This window comes from Colletotrichum aenigma (genome assembly GCF_013390185.1).
Source record: "Colletotrichum aenigma strain Cg56 chromosome Unknown KSG_Cg56_contig06, whole genome shotgun sequence".
Lineage (NCBI taxonomy): Eukaryota > Fungi > Ascomycota > Sordariomycetes > Glomerellales > Glomerellaceae > Colletotrichum > Colletotrichum aenigma.
This window is the reverse complement of record NW_023500912.1, coordinates 4214421-4234326: the sequence shown is the minus strand read 5'-3', so window position 1 is coordinate 4234326 and position 19906 is coordinate 4214421. Positions and strand designations below refer to the sequence as shown.

At 52.0% G+C, this 19906-nt stretch overlaps 7 protein-coding genes across 7 annotated transcripts; 2 read left to right on the top strand and 5 right to left on the bottom strand.

The window, feature by feature from the left end:
* Nucleotides 1-617: 617 nt before the first annotated feature.
* CGCA056_v010144 (uncharacterized protein) lies at nucleotides 618-1615 on the top strand (the record flags this gene model as incomplete). The annotated part of the gene is made up of 3 exons (XM_037325391.1): nucleotides 618-825; nucleotides 882-940; nucleotides 1001-1615. 3 exons carry the CDS (start codon nucleotides 618-620, stop codon nucleotides 1613-1615), a joined length of 882 nt encoding a protein of 293 aa, XP_037176446.1.
* Nucleotides 1616-3076: 1461 nt separating this feature from the next.
* pheC (Cyclohexadienyl dehydratase) lies at nucleotides 3077-3925 on the bottom strand (the record flags this gene model as incomplete). The annotated part of the gene is made up of 1 exon (XM_037325390.1): nucleotides 3077-3925. The coding sequence occupies one exon, from the start codon at nucleotides 3923-3925 to the stop codon at nucleotides 3077-3079; it is 849 nt and encodes a 282-aa protein (XP_037176447.1).
* A 2538-nt stretch (nucleotides 3926-6463) lies between these two features.
* CGCA056_v010142 (uncharacterized protein) lies at nucleotides 6464-7156 on the bottom strand (the record flags this gene model as incomplete). The annotated part of the gene is made up of 2 exons (XM_037325389.1): nucleotides 6464-7063; nucleotides 7130-7156. The coding sequence occupies 2 exons, from the start codon at nucleotides 7154-7156 to the stop codon at nucleotides 6464-6466; spliced, it is 627 nt and encodes a 208-aa protein (XP_037176448.1).
* Nucleotides 7157-8912: 1756 nt separating this feature from the next.
* CGCA056_v010141 (Ophiobolin F synthase) lies at nucleotides 8913-11288 on the bottom strand (the record flags this gene model as incomplete). The annotated part of the gene is made up of 3 exons (XM_037325388.1): nucleotides 8913-10787; nucleotides 10858-10889; nucleotides 10964-11288. The coding sequence occupies 3 exons, from the start codon at nucleotides 11286-11288 to the stop codon at nucleotides 8913-8915; spliced, it is 2232 nt and encodes a 743-aa protein (XP_037176449.1).
* Nucleotides 11289-11934: 646 nt separating this feature from the next.
* On the top strand, nucleotides 11935-13568 carry aclL-6 (Cytochrome P450 monooxygenase aclL; the record flags this gene model as incomplete). Its single annotated transcript, XM_037325387.1, has 3 exons — nucleotides 11935-13140; nucleotides 13205-13500; nucleotides 13547-13568. The coding sequence occupies 3 exons, from the start codon at nucleotides 11935-11937 to the stop codon at nucleotides 13566-13568; spliced, it is 1524 nt and encodes a 507-aa protein (XP_037176450.1).
* Nucleotides 13569-14373: 805 nt separating this feature from the next.
* Nucleotides 14374-15145, bottom strand: CGCA056_v010139 (uncharacterized protein; the record flags this gene model as incomplete). The annotated part of the gene is made up of 2 exons (XM_037325386.1): nucleotides 14374-14997; nucleotides 15047-15145. 2 exons carry the CDS (start codon nucleotides 15143-15145, stop codon nucleotides 14374-14376), a joined length of 723 nt encoding a protein of 240 aa, XP_037176727.1.
* A 530-nt stretch (nucleotides 15146-15675) lies between these two features.
* Nucleotides 15676-17201, bottom strand: melO (Tyrosinase; the record flags this gene model as incomplete). The annotated part of the gene is made up of 4 exons (XM_037325385.1): nucleotides 15676-16092; nucleotides 16143-16342; nucleotides 16400-16907; nucleotides 17010-17201. 4 exons carry the CDS (start codon nucleotides 17199-17201, stop codon nucleotides 15676-15678), a joined length of 1317 nt encoding a protein of 438 aa, XP_037177209.1.
* Between the last annotated feature and the right edge of the window lie 2705 nt (nucleotides 17202-19906).

Below are 19906 nucleotides of genomic sequence, written 5' to 3'. Positions count from 1 at the left end.
CGGGCGACGCGGTAAGGGAGAGACTAGGAGAACAAGCCCGTTCAACGGCTTTTGATCGTCCTGATCACGTTGGCCGACGCAGCATTTGCTTCATCGTGGTGGTGTGGGAGCGAGGAGCAGTTCCATTCATGACAGGCCTTGTCCTTGAACTCCTTGGCACGTCGGTGGGGCCAAGAAGACGATGGGTCATTTTTCTGTGTCCCTCGCGGACTTTTCGTTCATTCAATGCGACCAATCGACTCCGTTCCAGCTGGATCCGTCGTCTCCCATTGGCGGTTTGCCCTCAGCATGTCAGCATTTCCCACGAGGAAGCTGATGTCTGCCTGGCATTGACCCTTTGGAAATTGCCCGTTCATGTTGGTTGCGAGTGGGGAGAGCGACTGGGCTGAGTATGAGCCCGAGGCATGCCCTGGGCTGGACTGGGCTGTCATGACCTTGTCACCCCGTTGGCGTTCGGCCTTCGTCGTGGGCGTATCCGCACCCGTCCATTCGAAATGGCGAGCGCGACAGCCCCGACGCTATATGAAGCTGCCACCCACCCCTCTTGAAGCGCCGTTTGTCATGATGTGTCTTGTGTTGTTGTCTGTTCGTCCTTCGTCCTGCTCCCGGCTGTCATTATGAGGTTCTCCATCGCCAGTGCTGTCGCCTTCGCTGCCCCGCTGGCCCTCGCCACTGACTCTCTCAATTACACGGGAGCCGCCGCGGGGCAGGTCATCAAGGACGGCGTCGAGCTGCGCATCCTGCCCGTCGGCGACTCTGTCACCGTGGGGTATCTCAGCACCGATGGGAATGGCTACAGGTTGAAATTGCAAGAAAACCTGTCTGGTGAGTTAATCTGTTCTTCACTCACTCACATGAGAGCGGTATCTAACATTTCCCAGCCAATGACGTCGTCTTCGCCGGAACTGAATCCTTTGGCAACATGACCGTTCCGTACTTTGTAAGTCAGCAGTGCATCTCCCGCTTCACCGATATTTCATATTTGCTTACCATGTTCAAGGCTGCTTGGTCTGGAAAAACGATCCAGTACATTGCGGATAACGTCCCTCCATCCCTGACGCAGCGCCCAAACGTCATTCTGCTCCACGCCGGCACCAATGACATGAACCCGAACCCCGACATCTCCACCGAAGGCAACGACCCTGCCGCCGCCGCCGCACGGCTCGGGGCCCTGATCGACCAGATGCTCGAGGCCTGCCCGGATGCCACCGTTCTTGTCGCGCAGATCATCAACACCTGCGTTGCAGACCAGCGGCCCCAGACCGAGGTCTTCCAGGGACTCATCCCGGATATTGTGGAGCAGCGAGGAAATGCTAGCAAGCACGTTCTTGCTGTTGATTTTGCGGCGCTAGGCGACGGCATCCTACGTTCTGACTGTATCCATCCCTCAGATGAGGGATATCGCACCATGGGAGACTATTGGTACGATTTCATTACACAAATCCCCAAGGATTGGATCACTCAGCCGGTCGGAGACGACCCTGACAGATCCGCCGATGCAGCGTCGGCCAAGAACGTCACAAGCTCTAGCGGCGCCAATGCCGTCTTCAAGGATGATTTGATGCTTATTTTAATAGCTCAAGTATTGTTAACGATAAACGTAATATATAATTGAGTTAAACTTGACATGAAGTTGGTCCAACGGTTGTGCGATGAAGATAGTGAAGTCGTGAGCCTCTAGCAGTTAGTGTCTTTCTCAACGTATGAGTTGCGCATGAGTGAATTGACCTCTCATTTGAATGAGAGAAGACCTTGTATGTCCCAGTATGAAGGAGAACTTAGTCGATTCAACTTTTGTCCGCATTTTTATGGATTACAATGTTATTTGCACTGAACGGGGCTATTCGACCACGTCATAACGTCGCTTTTTATCTCAGGCCCTTCTCTCACTAACATAAGACAGGGGCACGTAACACATCTCACAATAAAAAGCCACCGCGATCAAAGAGTTGATCATGTCGTCCAATAACGCATCTTGGCAGTATTATAGGTACAAGCCATCATTAATGCGTATTTGGTCTCACTATCGGGAGGTGAATTAATGAAACGCAAGCATGCGCCTAACGAATCTTGTCTAACTGAAGCTTCTCCTCATACCCCGCCAGATACAAGCCGCGTCCACGTAAATCCCTCCTCTCATCCAATCGGCAACTGAACGCAGACTCGTGGTCTAAAGCAATCAGCCAGGCCTGGAACAATTCGCGATGGTTCCGACCCCGCCTTCTTGATCGATGAGATGCGACCGTTGTTGTCTGGTCATCCTTGCCACAACGGCTCGGGGGCCATCATCGATGCGGGGCTACTCACCGTGCACTTGGTGATGGTGTCCCTGAGACTTTCGCCGGAGACCGTGAACCCCTCAGTCGGGCATTCGGATGACGTTGGACTGTCATATGCCCCTCAAATCATGAGAACTCAATGAGAATATATCAGTTGACGTTCGCCCTCTGCCCAGCCTTACAACCGTAAGCATACTTACTATCGTAGGTATACTTGGCACCCAGTAAGACTTCGAACGCTCACACTACTACCATCAGCTGTAACCAAGAACACCGTTGTTGAAAATTTCACAATGTCGAACCGAAAGGATCACGGCCTGAAGCAGCACGGACTGTCGGATGACGCTGTGGAGGCTGGACACGACTTCATCCACGATGCTGAGGTCGAGGAGGAGAGGGTAAGTTTGATACCGACTTTTGAATATTTGGCGACAGTATGCTGAATGTGCCTGTCCAGAGACACAGCGGTGATGCGGCCACGATGCCTTCCATGGCCTCCACCATGGAGCAGGCCAAGAAGAAGGTCGAATTGGAGGCGTCAAAAATTGCAGAGCACCTTCCTGGCAAAGATAAACTGGACAAGAAAGCCTGACAGACCATGGCCATGTCGTGTTCATGCAGTTGCTCTTTTTGGATATGTCGCAAAAGGCGTTCCGTTACAAAAACCAAATTGGCCAAGAACGAGTCCGTTCATGCCGCGCGGGAAATGGGAAACGCTTTTTTTTTTCAAACGGTCTAGGTTTGTAATTGGAAGTCCTTGAATTTGGTATTATTGGTATCTTGGGTAAATATAATTATCATACGCTTGGCCACTTGTAGTTCAGCCACGTCTCCAGGGTCGAGTTCCACACTCCACTGCCGAGTTGAACGTGAACCCACGCGTCCACAAAGTGCTTCCATACAATGTCTCTCGGGATGGCGTATCCAAGCTCCTCAAAGTTGAACGGCGCATCCGGGTTGGCGATGCAGAGCTGGCCCTCGTGCAGCTTCACCTGCAACTCGACCTCAATGAGATCCGAGATCATCGCGTCCGCAGTGCCGTCCAGCACCGCCTGGTAGACAGCGTTGTTGTCCTCCACCAGCACAATCTCGGCGTTCTTCAGGTTTGCGCGGTCAAAGGCCTCGTTGGTGCCGCCAGGGTTGACGGCAACCTTGACACCGGCTTGGTCCAGAGTCGCGAGGTCGGTGTACTTCTCCGCGTCGGCGCAGCGGATGCAAGCCGTCTTGCCAACGCGTTGGATCGCCGTTGAGAAAAAAGCAGTCTTGGCTCGTGCGAGGGTGAGGCTGACGCCGCCCATTGCGATGTCGAATTTGCCTGCGGCCAGGTCGGATGTGATGTTGGCCCATACAGTCTTGATCAGGCGAGGCGGACTGGGGAGACCGAGGGCGTTGGAGAGAGACTGCGCTGCGTCGATGTCGGCGCCGATGTACGTTGTGTTGATTGCAGTAGTGTTCGGCAGAGTGGTCTGGTTGGTCACGAGATACGTGAAGGGCTTGTAGTCTCCTGTTGTCCCGACATTGATGTATCCACGGGCCAGGATGGTGTCGAGCAGAGACGTGATGTTGCCGTAGGCAAGTGGCTCAGCGAGCTGTTGCGCACCGGCGCAGATGCCGAGGGCTGTTGCGAGCACGACGGGTGTCTTCATGATGACTTGCGTGTTGCTTGACCAGATGAGAAAGTATGAACCATCCGCCGAAGAGAGAGATTCCATCGCGGGCTCGTCTCTTTTTATTGTTCTTTCTCCAGGCCGATCCCGGGGCCCCGCAACCTCATTTCCCGGCAGTGGACCCTTATCATGGAATTGGAGTCTGCTCTCGATATCGGGGATTCTTCCATTGGTCAATTGGATATGTCAATTGGCGCCAAGGTCGCTAGCTGGACTGGCGTACGAGTCCCGGTCGTGACTGAATCATGAAAGTTTGCCGTTCAGTGAGCTTGCGATGAACGATTATCCGGGGCAACGGGAACGTCACTTAGATGCTGCACGTGTTGTTGCATTCGTCACACTCCTTGCCTTCAGACTCACATGCATCTTGTCAATCAAGGGCCCACTATTTAGCAAGGGTTTCCAGATTGTCGGGTCTGTTCCGTTTTGAGATGAACATTATCGATCTTGAACTAAGTGAGTCATTATCAGTCCAGGGGTGCATATTTCTGTCGTGGCTTATCGTGATCAGGTAAAGATCTGGCTTGTGTTGGCTTGCTTGTCTTGCTGGGACGATTGTTATTTCTGCAGCCAAGGGGCGTATAAGCCCTGGCCTTTGATACTGGCCGTCCCAACTCGCGCGGACTTGCTGATTTTGGCCATGGCGACATTCTGACTGCCACACTCTGTCAGTTCTGGGCCCGCTTTTGCCTAATCGCGAACACGCGGGTCGGCTACACATCCTACCGAAACTCACCGTCAACACTTACTCAAGAACACAAGCCCGCAAAGAACTCAACAGAATGTTGAGAATCATATTCTCTGCTGAACAGTCAATATCTTGACCATCACGGCCACATGAAATGTCGGACCTAACGCACGCAGTTGTTAACCTTTCCCAGGGGCCTGATGACTATGAGTCCTGCATAAAAGAGATCCTGTGCTTGCAGTACAACCGTGAAGTGAGTACCCGTCTGATCACGCACCTACGCAGGGCAATGTTGACGGGGAAAAGTCACTGAAGTTGTGCCTCTCCGCCATAATAATGGCAGAGTCTATAGAATCCGCCTAACACAAGCGCAACACTCTCCGCCGCCACTCAATAAACGCTGCGGTGCTTCTCCCCTGCCCCCCGATGCCACCAAAATCATCATACGCTTCTCCGACCCAGCATCGATGTTGAACGAGAACATCCGCGTGCAGAACGAAGTCGCGGTAATGTCCCTTGCAAGAGAAGCTTTGAAGCAGCATGATCCTTCCCTCGTATCCGAAGTCTATGGCTGGCGCCCCTTTTCCGAAGGGGTTGGATGGACTCTCATCCGATTCAAACAAGGTATTCTCCTCTGGGCGATAAGTTCCCCACGCTTGACAGCGAGAAGAAGAAAGATCTGTTGCGACAGATTGCCCAAGTCAACTTTGGTCCTGATGGAAGCTTGATTGGTAGTCCCACACCTATTGCAGGTGACGGACCTTGCGCGACACTGTCTGATCTCTACCAAGAGTACTTCAAGACTCATATTGGGTTTGCCGATGAGTGTGACATTGTCCGGGGTTGGGAAGACTCAGATCTGAGAACCCGATTGGATCAGTTTGACGTCAAGGGTCTCAAATCTCTTGTTAGCAGAGTGGAAGCACGACCTGCCTTGGTGCATGGTGATTTTGGTACGTGACCTCTTCCACATCCGGATGGGGTGACTTGATCATTTTGCTGATTGGGTATTTAAGACGGAAACAATGTCTTGTTCGACGAGGCCACAAATAAACTGACTGCTTTGCTGGACTACGACTTTGGCCACATTGGCTCACAGGCGGATGAATACTTCTACTCACTCCATCGTATCCACGGACTCATGATTCCCCCTTTGACCGGCGAACCTGGAAGAAGAACATCTTCGAGCCTGTCTTCTAAACGGTTTCACCAAGGAAGACGTGCAGCGGCAATCCGAATCCATTGGCTGGATGCCCGCCATCATGACAGACGAAGGATTTAACCAAAGCTGGCGTGGAGCGACCGGCTGACATTCAAGGTATCGATGATCTTTCTGCCGTGTATTGGTTTATTCAAAACATCAGCCCTCCCATGTTTTTCCTCAAACGATGGAGGGCCAAGGCTACCGCTGAACGTATCGAGATGATCAAGCGGGAGGCCAGGAACAACTTGGAGAAGAAGCTAGATCTTTGGGGTTATCGAAGTCGGCACCAATATGGTGGCCTCGGGAAAAATGGTCTTCATTGTTAGCAATCAGTCATGTTAGCATTCCTCTTCTGTGGTATCACGGGGGACACGTAGCAGCCGTCAGCCTCTATCGCCTAGGTAAATAAATAGGTTTACATGTCATGCCTGTCGCGCTTTCCACATGTAGCCTTGAAGTGTTCTCTGCAATATGCCCTGCATGTTGATGAAATTACCCTTGTTGCGTTGCCCTTAACTTAGCAAAACTGTGTCGTATTCGAAAGGAGAAGGTCCAAACCTCAGGCAACTCTTCCAATCCAGATTCCACAGTTGCGTTGAACATAAGTTCCCATACCTCCGTAATTTCATCTCGGTGGACTTAATGGAGAAACGTTCTTCTCTCCTTGTTGCTCCTCTGTTGCATCAAGCTCGTAGGTCGGTCTTACCCCGGTCATCTCAAGTCGCGGTTCTACTGTTTCCAGCTCACTGGGTCGCCTCCTTTGAGAGTTAGGCCAACGCTGTTGAGACCACTGTTGTCCTTCTTGGACAGGAACTTCTGTTGAAGGCTGCTCTTCCGGGTCCCCTTTTTTCTTTTTCTTCAAGAAGTATATCCCGGCAACCACAAGTGCAATTCCGGCGACACCGCCAACAACACCGCCAGCTATAGCTCCTGCAGGAACGCCCGCCGGTGGATCTTCGTCGCCAGAGGCGTTCGTGTTGGTGGATGCGGTAGTAGAGGCGCTGGCAGAGATGCTGGTAGGCGTGCTAGTCATCGAGCACTGCGACAAAAGCGTGGCCGAGGAAAGAGTCGTGGCCAGAGCAGTCTCCTCAGTTCCCGTACATAGAAACACCAGCCCATTTACTTGCCCGGTATTCTTGTAAACACCCACATCCTCAGAGGCACAACACCAAAGGCCGTCGTCTCTGTCGTTGGTTCCCCACAGGCTCATCGTTGGATCTGGACACTAATTTATATAAATTAAGCTCGGGTCCCGAAAATTTAGGTAGATGCCCTAAAGAAGGTGTTATACCTTTGGATTTTTGATTGCCTCTTTCATGCAACTATTTTTGTCTATTCCGGAGTATGTGATTAGCAAACCCCATTCGGTGCTTATCAGAGAAGGTTATAGAAATCTAGTTGCCGTTTGGAATCTGACTAACCTTTGCAGCAGTATTGATTCTCAAAATCACCTGCGCCACTGCATACATAACGATCAGGACAACAAAGAACTTGTGAATTGTCCCAAGTCGAATTGCAACGTTTTGATGCAATAGTCGTACAACTAGACTCGCGGCGCATCGACCAACCACCATCGTAATTACAAACATCGGCGTATGCGACGTTTCTGGTGAGAAGAATGAGCGCAAAAACAACGAAAAACGCCCACGTTGTGGAAGAACGAAGGCCTCCTAGATGTGTACCCGGCGACATTGTGATTGGGCGCTCTGGATCCGCTTCATGCACCGGACTATAGAGAGTTGAAGAGAAAAGAGTGAAGTTAGAAGGCTCTATTGCGATGGAAAAAAGAGCGACCGGTCACATAGAAAAGGCAAGGGAAGTAGTACAGCACACAAGGAATGGGCGGGCGGCCGCCAACTTGCCCAACCTCGCGTGTCAGCCCTGCGGTGAGCAACATACAGCGCCAGTTTGGCATTGATTGGCTGCATGCTCACACGTCCTATCTGCTGTCGCGTGCCAGAATGCAACAACATTGTTTCTTCTGTGCCGTTCAGCGCTGAAAGAGAGCACGTCCAGTTTGTGCAAGCCGTAACGTCGACCAGTACGACACCAGTATCACGCGAATCGATAACCTAGCGCCTCGGCTCAGACCAGGGAAAAGGAACTGCAGCAAGCGGTCAGCTTTTAGCGCAGGCAGCGGGCGCTAGGTATGCGTGGGGGTTGTGGCGTCCCAGGCAGCCGCCACTCTCATACGCTTGTTGGTTGAGGTTGGGATGATGGAGGATCCAGGCTGAATTCCACATTCTTTTGTTTTGCTAGGGGGTGGTGAGGCTTCTCGAATGTGACATAGATTGACGTCTGACACTGCGGGTCTGGACAACCTAATATGCACTTCAACACTCCCCAGCCTTGTTTTACGAGGAGGATTCTGTGTGTGTGTGGCCTATCTGACCTTAACTGGCCTCCGAGTCCGAAGTGGCCACATGGAGTGTCATCTGATAATCTATCATGCCAAGTACACTCGAAACTGAAGGATTATGGGATATGATTAGGGTTATCTGTATTGCTGCGAGCGCCTTCGTCTTCGGTAAGACAATAAACCTTGGCTACAATCTTTCGGAGTGACGTTCCACATGCACATTGAATTGTGTGGCGTCAAGAAACTCAAACAATCTTACATGTGCGCGCCAGCTCTTGAATGCCCAGGTTCATGGTCTTGAGTAGTCTCGTTCTCGCCAGGCTGCTTGTGCAGTTTTGGAGCATTTAACCCGATGCGGTACGGAAGAGCCTATCTGTTTGTTGTCTCTCACATTGTTCAATGATTAGAGACTGATATCTCACCCTCTACATGTACACGTAGGGGGTCTATGTTTGCATCCCTGTTTCTCGGCAACAAAGCACAAAAAGGCCGTCGCTGTGATCGATTCATCCACCCTGTGTTTGGTATTCATTCATCTCTCTTATTCATTGATTTCCATCTTCCACACTCTTCACCGAATTCGGCATGAACCAATCGGCTCGTCAACGGGTTTGATCACGTGTACTTGTCGAACATCGGGATTGCACACGTAAGTGAAGACAACGGCGCTGAATTTCAAGACCCGCTAACTAAAGTTCTAACTTCTGTTTCTGTGTTATACTTTCAACTGGAAAGTAATTAATCGTAACATCCAATTCTTGCCACCCGACCCAGTTTCGTTCTCCATCGCGGTCAACACTGCTCTCGTCTCGTCATACAAGTCTTGAATTACTACCCTTGTATGCTCCAAGCTGCCTGCCTCCTCCAGCTTCTCGCGAATCAACAGTTTCGTCTCAACCGACAATTTGCCATCATTATTCGAAGATGCCGATGCAGATCGCGATGCCCGTGCGCTTTGAAGAATGCTGTGCAGCTGGACGTCACCTTGTTCCTCCTCGCGGTGAAGTGCGTGGATGAGCGGCAGAGTGAAGCTGCCCTCATCCAGATCGTCGTATGTCGAGAGGCATTCCGACGTGATATCCTGGTAGTCGTCGCGCAACTGGTAGAGCCTGCCGAGAAGACTCATCAGTTTGCAGGCGTCCAGATGCTTGTTCTGTGTCGCTGAGGCGCGCATCATGCGGGAGGCCATGCGAAAGAGCCCGCCAGTCTTTTGCTCTAGATGGCTGTAGTACTCGGGTATCGAGGGCGCCTTGCAATGGAAAGTCCATGCTAGGTCGTGGCTTTGGCCGAGGTGCAGCTGGCCGAGTTCGGACAAGAGGCACGACAAGGCCTCGTCGCCCAGCGGCCGAGCCAGCTCCACGCACTTGATCATTAGATAGCTCGCCGAATTTGTGGTCTGAGCCGTGCCGAAGACGACATGCGCACTCGGACTGCCCCTCCTCACGGGCGAATTGTCTTGGACGTCGTCGAGCATTAGACTGGCGTTGTGCATGATTCGAATAATGGTGCGGATTGTAGCCAGGGCGTCAGGAGGAACGCGGTACCAATTGTCAAGCGCGTCCATCAGCTTGTCACGGGCGCCGCTTGCAGGCCTTGCCGCCGTGTAAAGGTAGGCCGCCAGAATGTCCTTCTCGTCCGACTCGGCAGGCCAAGCGCAGGGCGAGACCGTCAGTAGATCGGCCCTTGTCTCGTGTGATGCCTTGGCCTTCTTCTTCTGGTCGTGACTGGTATCGGCGGGAGTCATGGTGGTATACTCGGTCCGCTGGCCATTCCAGAAAGGCCTGAGTCTTCGTGTGCCCAGACAGCTCGAGACCGGAGTGAGAATAATGCCGTCCGACTCAGGGCCATCTACAGGCCTGCTGACCTCGGAAACATCAAGCGGACCTTGGTTCATCTTGCCAATGTCTTCTCGTCTGGGAAGGGGAGCTGCCGGGTCGTATCGGCGCGAGGAAAGGTGCCACAGCGTGTTCCCGGCCATGCACATTTCTATCAGACCGATGTAGTGTGTGATGTGAGCTGCTGGCGAGTACTCAACCATGTAGCTCGCCTTCCTCTCGCAGTACTCGTCCTCGATTCTCGTGATCTCAGACAGCAGAAAGTCCTTGGCGGCATGTTGGTCGAGATCGTACATGACCATGTAGACCTGCACGGCGCTCATGTTGGATCCGCCTTCTTCGCGCTCCAGGTACGTGGCTGCTTCTTTATCCCATGAACAGTAATCATGCCATAGAATCATCTGCGTGAAGGCCAGCCAGGTGAGGGGCTCCAGACCTGTGAGCTCCTCATCGGTGAGGCTTATATCGCAGCAAAATAGGATTTGCGACCAAACCGAGTAGGCTCCGGCATCGTAGTGCCGCACGTGCATGTACGAGTCCAGTGTCTTGTGCTCCATGAAGGCGTCCTGTCCGCGAACACTCACGATGCCCTTCCACTTCTCTATGACGAGCTTTCCTAGCCGTTCGTCCTGTTCGAGCGCCTCGATGGCGACGCGTGCCTGCATCGTGTTCATTGCGTTGTGCTTGGTTGTGTGGTCGCTTTGCTTTGACTCAGAACCAAGGAATCGCGCCAATGGTCCGTGGACCTCATCGAACTGTAATAAACAAGCAATTAGTATTTGGACCACAATGGAGGCATTCATCGTGATTTGGATCTCGACGTACCTGCTCTGGTGTTACAGCATCGTCGGTAAGGTCTGCATGCATCGAGTTAGCGGACCTCGGAAGCATGTCGAGAGAGATTTGGACCTCCTAGAATCTGAGTACTGACCATCGTGACGAAAGAGAAGTTCAGACAGGTAGGATATAATATGGAGTCTCTCCGGTATGGCCTCTGGAAACCATAATGCGTTGACATTGCCGCCAATGGGGTTGATGCATCCAACGCTGTCGGCCTTCAACTTCAACCCAGTCGCGTTTTCAAAGTCGTCGCACGCCTCCCAGCACGCCTTGTCGGCCACGTCCACGTGTTTGCTGATTCTCGGACGGAACTTGGAGGGGTAGGCAGTGTTCTCATACAAAGATGCAGGTACCGGAACCGAGGACTTGTACCGCATCGGACCGCAGTCTTGGTAGTTCATGATTGTCGAGGCCATGGCGGGGAGAGACAAGATGTCGCGAGGCGCATACCACGAAAAATGTCAAATTCGACGGGTGGAGGAGGAGGCTGAGGTACAATATGATACAGCAAGGTACTGGTACCGGAATGAAAAAGGACCACGCAACCCGAATGGATATAACCCAACAGGTGAACAGAAGAGTAGTATAATCAATACTGAAAAGACACAGAGGTCTACAGAGAGGCGTGAGACGAGGTCAACAAGACACTGATAACCTCTCCTGATTGCGAAGGAGGACACATCGTGGTTTCTAAGTCTCTTGAAGACATATCGGTTTCGATCGACAGACCCCTGGAGTTCATGCTTCAGAGATAAACAAGCCTGATTGAAGCTCGAGTCATACCGTCTTGAAGGGTTCGCCAAAGCGAAAATTAACACGACGGCAATGCTTCGGAACGCCCGAGATTGACCGTTTCCACCGGCAATACCGTCGTGACTCGCGAACGCGTGACTCGTGAACCGTGCTGGTTCGGTGAGTGGTTTTGGAAGAGAAGGGGGCAAATGTCACCAATTGCAGGCCATGGTTTATTAAACAATGCCTTCTACTCTGCCATTATCTTTCATTTCAACCAGGTCGACGGGCATCTTGAAGTTTGCCCAGACATCAACACCATAACCCACCATGACAGTCCTCGGGCTTCTGAGTGAGCGCCTGGCGTCGCTGCCTATGTCAGTCTGGACAGCGGCACTCATTATTCTGGCCGTGATATTGAAGGCGACATACAACCTCTTCTTCCACCCGCTTCGCTCTTACCCGGGACCTCTCCTTTGGCGAGCCTCGAGGTTTCCCTACGTCATCCGCTACACCCAGGGCCAAATCCCATACGACCTGAAGCGCCTGCACGCCAGATACGGGCCCGTGGTGCGAATTGCGCCCGACGAGTTGACATACAACTGCGCCGAAGCCTTTAGAGACATCTATGGACGTAACAAACAGGCCAACGGCGAGACCACGCTCTTCAACAAGGACCCCATCTTATATTCAGCCGTCTTTGCCGAACACAAGGCGCTGATTGACTCGGACGGCGACGAGCACCGGCCGCAGAAGCGGACGCTTGCCTATGCCTTCTCCCATCAGGCCTTGGTTGAGCGGGGCCACATCATCACGGGATGCATTGACAGGATGATCGAGGGCCTGAACGCCCATATTCGGTCGCCCTCGCTCTCGGGTGATGGCAGTTCGGCCGTGGTCGACATTGGGGCGTGGACCGAGAATGCACTCTTCGATCTCGGCGGGCAACTCACGGTGGGACGCGACCTCAACGCCATCATGTCGCAGGGCACTGTTCACCCTTCATTGGCGCTCTTCAAGAGGCTTTTCGACTGGGTGCAGTGCTATTATCTGCAGTTCCGCCGAAGCCCCAAGATCCTGGTCAACGCCATCGAGGGCATGCCTGGATTCACGGGCTACGACTGCGTGTTGCCGGTCAAGGAGGTCCACGACATGGTCCTCAAGCGAATGGCCGATGAGAAGCATGCAGGCGGCGACAACTCTGGTGACTTTGCTTCTTACCTGATGAGTAGAGCAAAGAGCGAGGGATTGCAAGATGACAAGGTCTGGATCAACTGTGTGCACTTGATCCTCGGAACCCCAGAGGCCATGCCCTCTTCCATCATCAGCACCATCTACCACTTGTTGACGACGCCCTACGCGTATGCCGAAGCCGTGAGAGAGATCCGCGCCGCTTTCAAGTCGTCGCATGAAATCACGGCTCAGGATGTTCAGAACCTTCCTTACCTGCTCGCTTGTTTCCGGGAGACGCTGCGCAGACGTCCAACCATACCCGGAACTCTCACTCGCCAGGTTCCTCCAGCTGGGGCCCAAATTGTAAGTCCCTTTACAACATACCTCTCTCTTTCTTCCGGCGGTGTATCTAATTAAAAACCCCCAGTGCGGCGAGTTTGTCCGAGGAGGCACCATCGTCGGCGTCAACCAATTCGCCACCTCTCGATCGAACTCCAACTTCTACGACGCCGATTCTTATCGGCCCGAGCGCTGGCTTGATAACAGACCAGCTGAGTTTGAGAACGACGACCGTGATGCATTCAACCCGTTTGGCTACGGCCCCAGGAAATGCATTGCGAGAAATCTTGCCCATCTGACCACCCAGACCTTTCTCGCCAAGCTGCTCTGGGAGTTTGACATGGAGCTCGATGAGTCGTGTCGGAACTGGGATGACCAGGGCCTGTATGTTCTTGCACGGCGGGGTCCGCTACTGATGAATTTGAGGAAGGCGGCCCATTGATCGCTGGTAGATTGGGCGGCGGACAAGTTGGAATGTCACTTGTTGGACATGAATGGTGCTTCGAGCAGCTAAAGGCGGAAATTAGAGATGGTATGGGTTGTGACTGTAGGCAGAGCTATTTTGGTCCGAGCTCAACCTGTGGTCCTCCCTCATAATCCCTCGAGAGCATCTGGCGAAAGGGAAAAGATTGAAGCGAAATGGATGAAAATTTAAGAAAAAAGATGAGAAACGGGGAGAGTCAGAGAAAGAACAAAACGATATCCCCCCACATTTATCACAGCTTGTAGACCCCTATTGATCACAACGCGTCTCTCGATATGCTGCCCCACTCCTGAGTTCTCGAGCAACGTTCCTGATACCTCTTACGAAGTAGCACTACACGCATTCAATCTAATCAGACAGCGCCCATCGTTTGATCTACCCGTCGGGTGGTGATCTCGGCCGTGGATGAAGCGGAAGTCTAACTAACGTTGAGCTAAACATGTGGGTAGTTGCGCTCAAGCGGAACCAGCGGCGAATGGCAGGGAGTAGCGGGAAAACATGAGAGATGATTTAACCGCTCGGAACTGATGTCTTTAATTTAGCCCACCTTGAATGAGTGCCAGTTGTGTGTCAGTCGAGCAGATCTGGGGATAAAGTTCACAATAACGCGAGGACGTCGGAAGCGCTCAGTTGCTCAGGTTAAGGAGAACTTGCCAGTGCCGATGCACTCAATGACGATGCGGCCACAGAGACTGGCTGACCGTGAGGATGCAAAGAGTTTCTATGAAGAAAGTCTTGCACAGTAGATCAGCCGTAAAGACCACAGAAATGATTCAATACTTGTTGCAAGAGACAGCCCGATATGCGACCGGCAGCCAATTGGGCGCATACGCACGGGAGCCCATATCTTTCACATTGTTCTTCACGACCTCCCAAACCCCCTTTACAACCTCAGTCCTTGCCCATCGCTCCATCGAATCTCGGTCACGAAACCGCGCGAAAATTCTCGCACTGATCTCGTCGTCCTGCCCCCGCAGCGCCAAGAACGTGAATACGTCGTCATCATCCTTCGCTGCGCGACACAACATCTTCAAAGCTCCGAGAACTTCTGCACGCGCTGCAGAGTCTGTGCATCGTATCTGAGTATCTTCCATGATGCCACACTCCGCCCCTCGGCCGCTGCGGTCGAGGAAGCCGCCCGCGACGTCGTAGTGCACGAGGTCTAGGCCCGTCGCCATGACAGGGAGCGCGGCTGGGAGGAATGATGTTGCCATCGTTTTGGACTTCAGGTGTACATCGTAAAGGTCCTCCCGTGAGGAGTATATCTCGAAGGCGAAGAGGTAAGGTGTCCGTGATGGGTTGTCAGCGTACTCGAGGGGGAGCCCAAAGTAATACGTGATAGTGTTGGGCTCTTTGGCGAAAACGTAAGTCGCCAGATCGTCGTATGCTGCCTGCCACTGTAGTCGTCAGTTCATGGACAAGATAGAGGAGAAATGAGGGCCACACGTCGCCATAGTGGTCCGGAACGATGTTAACATTCCCGAAGAGAATCAATTTGCCATCCAGTGACGGAACTCGAGGGCTGACGGAGGACTCAGAAGCCATGCTCCGCAATGAAACCGAGAAAAATGGTATTCTAGCGGCTACTTGTTTCTTGTAGTATGCGTTTGGTGAGCCATTCGTTGCCATACAGGTTCGCAAGAGGCTGCGTCACCTTATCTAGGACTATCATACACCTGAGACCTGATGTGGCCTCTCATTCAAGACTGAATGTACCTCAACACGCCACTGCTGCTTACACTGCATCAAGCACAAGTCTCAGCTATACAGTCGCTGCGGGCAACCCCGCAGCCGAGAACATGGTCTTTTGTCACAGGTCAAGGTCGCCCGGAATAACATAATCGAGATATTCATTTCCTGACCAATGCGATGCGTATCAATCGCACAGCCTCCTTCACGGGGAGGGTCGAACAAAAGGATTCGAGCAAGATGAAAGGCAAAAGAGTGGATTGGCGTCGTAATCTGCTACCAAGCTACGAGAAACTTTGTCCTTCTCCGACCGGCGGCTCTTTGGATGATCCAGCATGTTGAGAGCCGCGGTACGCTTCTGGTAGCGCCAGAGCAACATCCGATATTCAACCCCTCAGCGCACCCAGTTCGACCTCAATAGGTCGCCCATCGATTGTGTCGATGCCATCGGGGTGCTCTCTCGTATGCACCAGAGCGAAGAAGTCCATGCCTTCGATCTCTTCCTCGGTGAAGTTGGTCAACTGTGTGTGAGATCTCACATCCAAATAGTTCTGGCAGTTCTCGCAGCTGTCCACTTCCCATCGGCTCAGAACCGGCTTGATGTCAATAACCTTCTCAGGCTCCCCATTCTGTCCTTTCACCCATGTTGAGACGATGAAGGATCCACGAATCTTCGACCGATTGATTCCGCTTACAGTCAGCTTCGGGGCGTTGACCGCGTCGGCTTCCCGAATGGCTGCATTAGCCTTTTGCCACTGGGGCTTTGTGTAGTCGTAGCCAAGCTTGACAGTGTCGATTACATCCTGATCTTATTAGTCATCATACAGACCGGATCAAGTCAGGATTTATTGACCTTCGAGGTCATCCATCGCTCGGTTCCCGTAATGGGATCTGTCATGGTGAATGGTTCAAGTGGCGTGTCGTTGTCAGCCCCCTTACTACCCTGCATGCTGGGGGTAATGTCAAGATTATCCTTCTGGTCGTGCTGGTCCTGCCACGTCCAGAACATGTAGTCAACGAAGCAATGGTGGAAGTAGAAGACAGGGTCGAAGGCTGCCGTCTAATTCTCTCCCATGTCGCCTTGCGAAGCTGAGTGAACAGATGGGGCACCTGGGACTTGGAAGCCACCAATAGCCAGATGCATAGAGTTGTGAGGCAATTCAAGTGGGACAACAGTGGGGACTTGGGAATTTCCCGCATTCATCGTATTCCATTCCTGGGCGGAAGCTATGTTGGAGAACACCGTGTAACTCGGTGCGTCCAGGGATCGGTGGTAGTTCTTTGCCACGCCAGGAAAAGACCCAGGTGCGAGCCACTTCCTGATGTTCTCATCCAAAGCTCCGGTGATCGTCTTATGAGGCAGCGCTTCGAGGCTACTGTTGCGGGATTTGACCTCCGCAACCTCCCTAGAAGCCACCCTTCCGGAGTAAGGATAACGAACAGTGGTGTAACCAACAGGCTTCGAGTGTGTGGCGTTGCTGCTGAACTTAAGGCCATCCACGGCCTTCTGCATGGTGTAGGAGTACAACGGGTTGTTGATGGTGTCACCGGTTGCAAAGGTGTAGCTCTTGTCTGTGAAAATGGACGGAAGTCCACCTTTCAGAGAGCTCTCAGATGTCTGATTCCAGTAGGGCAAAGCGAGATGCCCACATCCTGGAGCACTTTGCAGAGCTTTCTCCACGCGCAAAAGATAGGCTCTGTGCCCTCATGGGAAAAGTACATTCCCATGAGGGCAGTACATCTTCTGCGAGTTTCCCTCAGGTCCAGGGAAGCCATGGTAGCTGGCGAGAGCGAAGAATGAGTTGGGATCTTCCGGGCTGAGCTTGCCGATGTAGTCGAAAGCTCGAATCAGATTATCACGCACCGATTGAGAAAGCGTCTTAATATCCTTTCTGACGTGTGACTTGAGCATAATGGTGATAGTCACAGATGGAGGTAATGCGGACGAGGATATGTGAATTAAAAAATAGCTTTAAAACTGCGGTAAACAATGACAATGCAGTGCATGCAATTGATAGATTTCTACTTCGCTTTATATAAGGGACGTGCGAACATTAGATCGAGATCTTGGCCTTATTGTCCCCTCCTCTGATGATCCCCTACACTTGTGCACAGCAGATATCTCTTAGACATGTACATGTCAGCGGGAAGCTCATACGCGGCTGACAGTTGTGCAGGATAAGTATCTTTCCCCAGAGAAGGATATGAGGTTACATTCACCCATAAAAGACTCACGGTGCTAGGTGTTTGCGTCTACTATGTTGGAAGGTCGGCATGTGAAATACAAATCTCGTGTGGGTTTCCGATAAGAAAAGCCACTGTCTTAAGCGATCGCGGTCATACAGCCGGTGTCGGCATGCACATGTCGAACCTCACTGTAATGGTGAGCGAGCTTCATAACCCGATGTCTTAGAATCTCATCGTCCACAACGTCTGTAACGGTAGAAAACGTGCCAGTTCCTAACGACGGCGAAAAGTCCCTTTTTAGACGTATTGAGCATGACAGGATATGAAGATGATGGTTCACCACAGAGAACTCCGGATGTCCCAACTCGTGACACATGTTTCTAAACACCAATGTACTGTACTTTGATCTGGGTGTTTCTGGTGAAAGCCGGGGTGGGTTGAATGTCTCGGGAACCAACAGAGAATCGTTCCGAGATGCCTTGGCAGACATGCGATCAACCGCTCGATATGTGACCGGTTCCCCCTCTTCTGCTTCGGGAACCAATGGGATTGAGGGGTTCACGTTCGCCGAGCGGCTTCCTCACAAAATGCCTCTCGAACCCCTCATTTTTGACGTCATCTTGAGCTCCCACTGATATATTCATGTAGCGCGTTCCAAGTTGCGGTGCGGTCAAAAGTGTGACCTTGGAGCCTGGGCTTTCAATAGATATTGGTTGAATAAAATGCATTTCTACGGCATCTTACGTTCTCAATGCATTACATGTGTCACTGGCCGTTACAAAACGAAGGGTCGCATAAGCGTCAGTATTGATGTGTTCCAGAAATCTTTGAGGGCATTCTTCGAGTTGCGTTGCCCAATTTGATGTGCGTGGTCCAAAAGCTTTGCGATGAGCATCTACAGAAGAAGAACGCATCTAGACGAGCACAGATTCTTTCTTGAAGGGCAATTGCACGAAAATAACGCAAGCTTCACGGTGTCATCGATCACTGACGTTCATGCATCAATATGAGAGTGCGGCTATCCTCGGCTGGGACAAACATCTTGCCATGGGATCACCATGCATGAGTTTTCCCACTATTCAGATCTCTTAGACTGGCTGTTTTCAGGTGTAGTGAACTTCGCTGTTGCTTCGTTGGCCATTTCACTATGTTTCGCCAAGCTGTCGCTTCTCACCGAGGTAGTCTGGCATTGCTCAGCGTTCCACTTCGCCTCACCGGAAAGCCAATGAGCTGATGGTGGCATTTCAGAGCTTGATCTCCATTTGCTTCTTGGTACTTGGCTTGGACACGGGCCGAACGGTCTTCTGTAAACCGGTCAATATCGTGGAGGCTTGGACGCGTGGACTTCTGAACGGGCTGGGAAGCTGTTTCAGATCACGCTTGGTGTAGATCTCTAGGATCCGCCCTGAGCAATGAGTACCTGCGCGATTTAAACACTAATCCCAGCCCATCCACATAGGTATTCTATTGACCATGTACTCGTACTAAAGTAAGTGCCTCAGGCATACATGCTTTAGCTCAATAATAAAAAGCCTCCAGTCGCGTAGACGAGTGGGGTGCATCTGAATCCCCCACGTATGAGGAAGGCACAGTGACGCATCGTCTTTCAGCTCTGTCCGCATCTAAACGAATTAGTCACACGTTTGCACTGCTGAATGATAGTTTTCGTTGTCTTGGTTACCGGTGTGCCACTGTGCCAACGAAGTCGGTTGGAGTCTGTCTCCACATTGATCATCGGTCCAACTGAATACTACATGAGACACCCCGGAGATCGCTGAATCCTATTAGCCAATGCTTCTTTTCCTAGCCCTGTACCCCTTTAGGCTCTGCGGCTGTACCCGTGCGGTAGGTCTCCCGGCATGCAGCCATATGCATTTAATTGTCAAATGGCATGATCTTTGCTGCCCTACACATATTGCCACAGCGACACAAATCGCCCTCAACCACTGCTGGCGTCTATTTCCACGACTCTCTACGTCTTGGTCTCCTAGAGTCACGGAAAACCGTTTCGATCTAACTCTGCTCCGAGCGGGGTTGTCACCTAACATCGGCAAGGTACGCGCTAGTGGTGCGACAATACTTATGCAGAGCATCTAAAATAGGTCGTTCTGAACTATATGTCCATGCCCGTCCAATGTTCGAAGATGCAAATATGGAAACGGTTGAAATCAACTACAGGTGAGAATCGTAATTGAGGAGCTCTCAAATCAGAGATGAGCTGCAACACTAGCCTGAACTAATGTGAACATCGCCAGATTGGTACCACATTGTCTCAAGGCTGCTGTAGTGAGTGGCACTTCGTATCCATACGGTCCGGCCGTTGATCTGCAGGTTCTCACGACATGACGTGGTGGAAGCTGGCGAGAATGGACTGAGAATGGACGCGGTGGCTCTGAAGCGGCATGCCACGGCAGACGGAGATGTCATCAG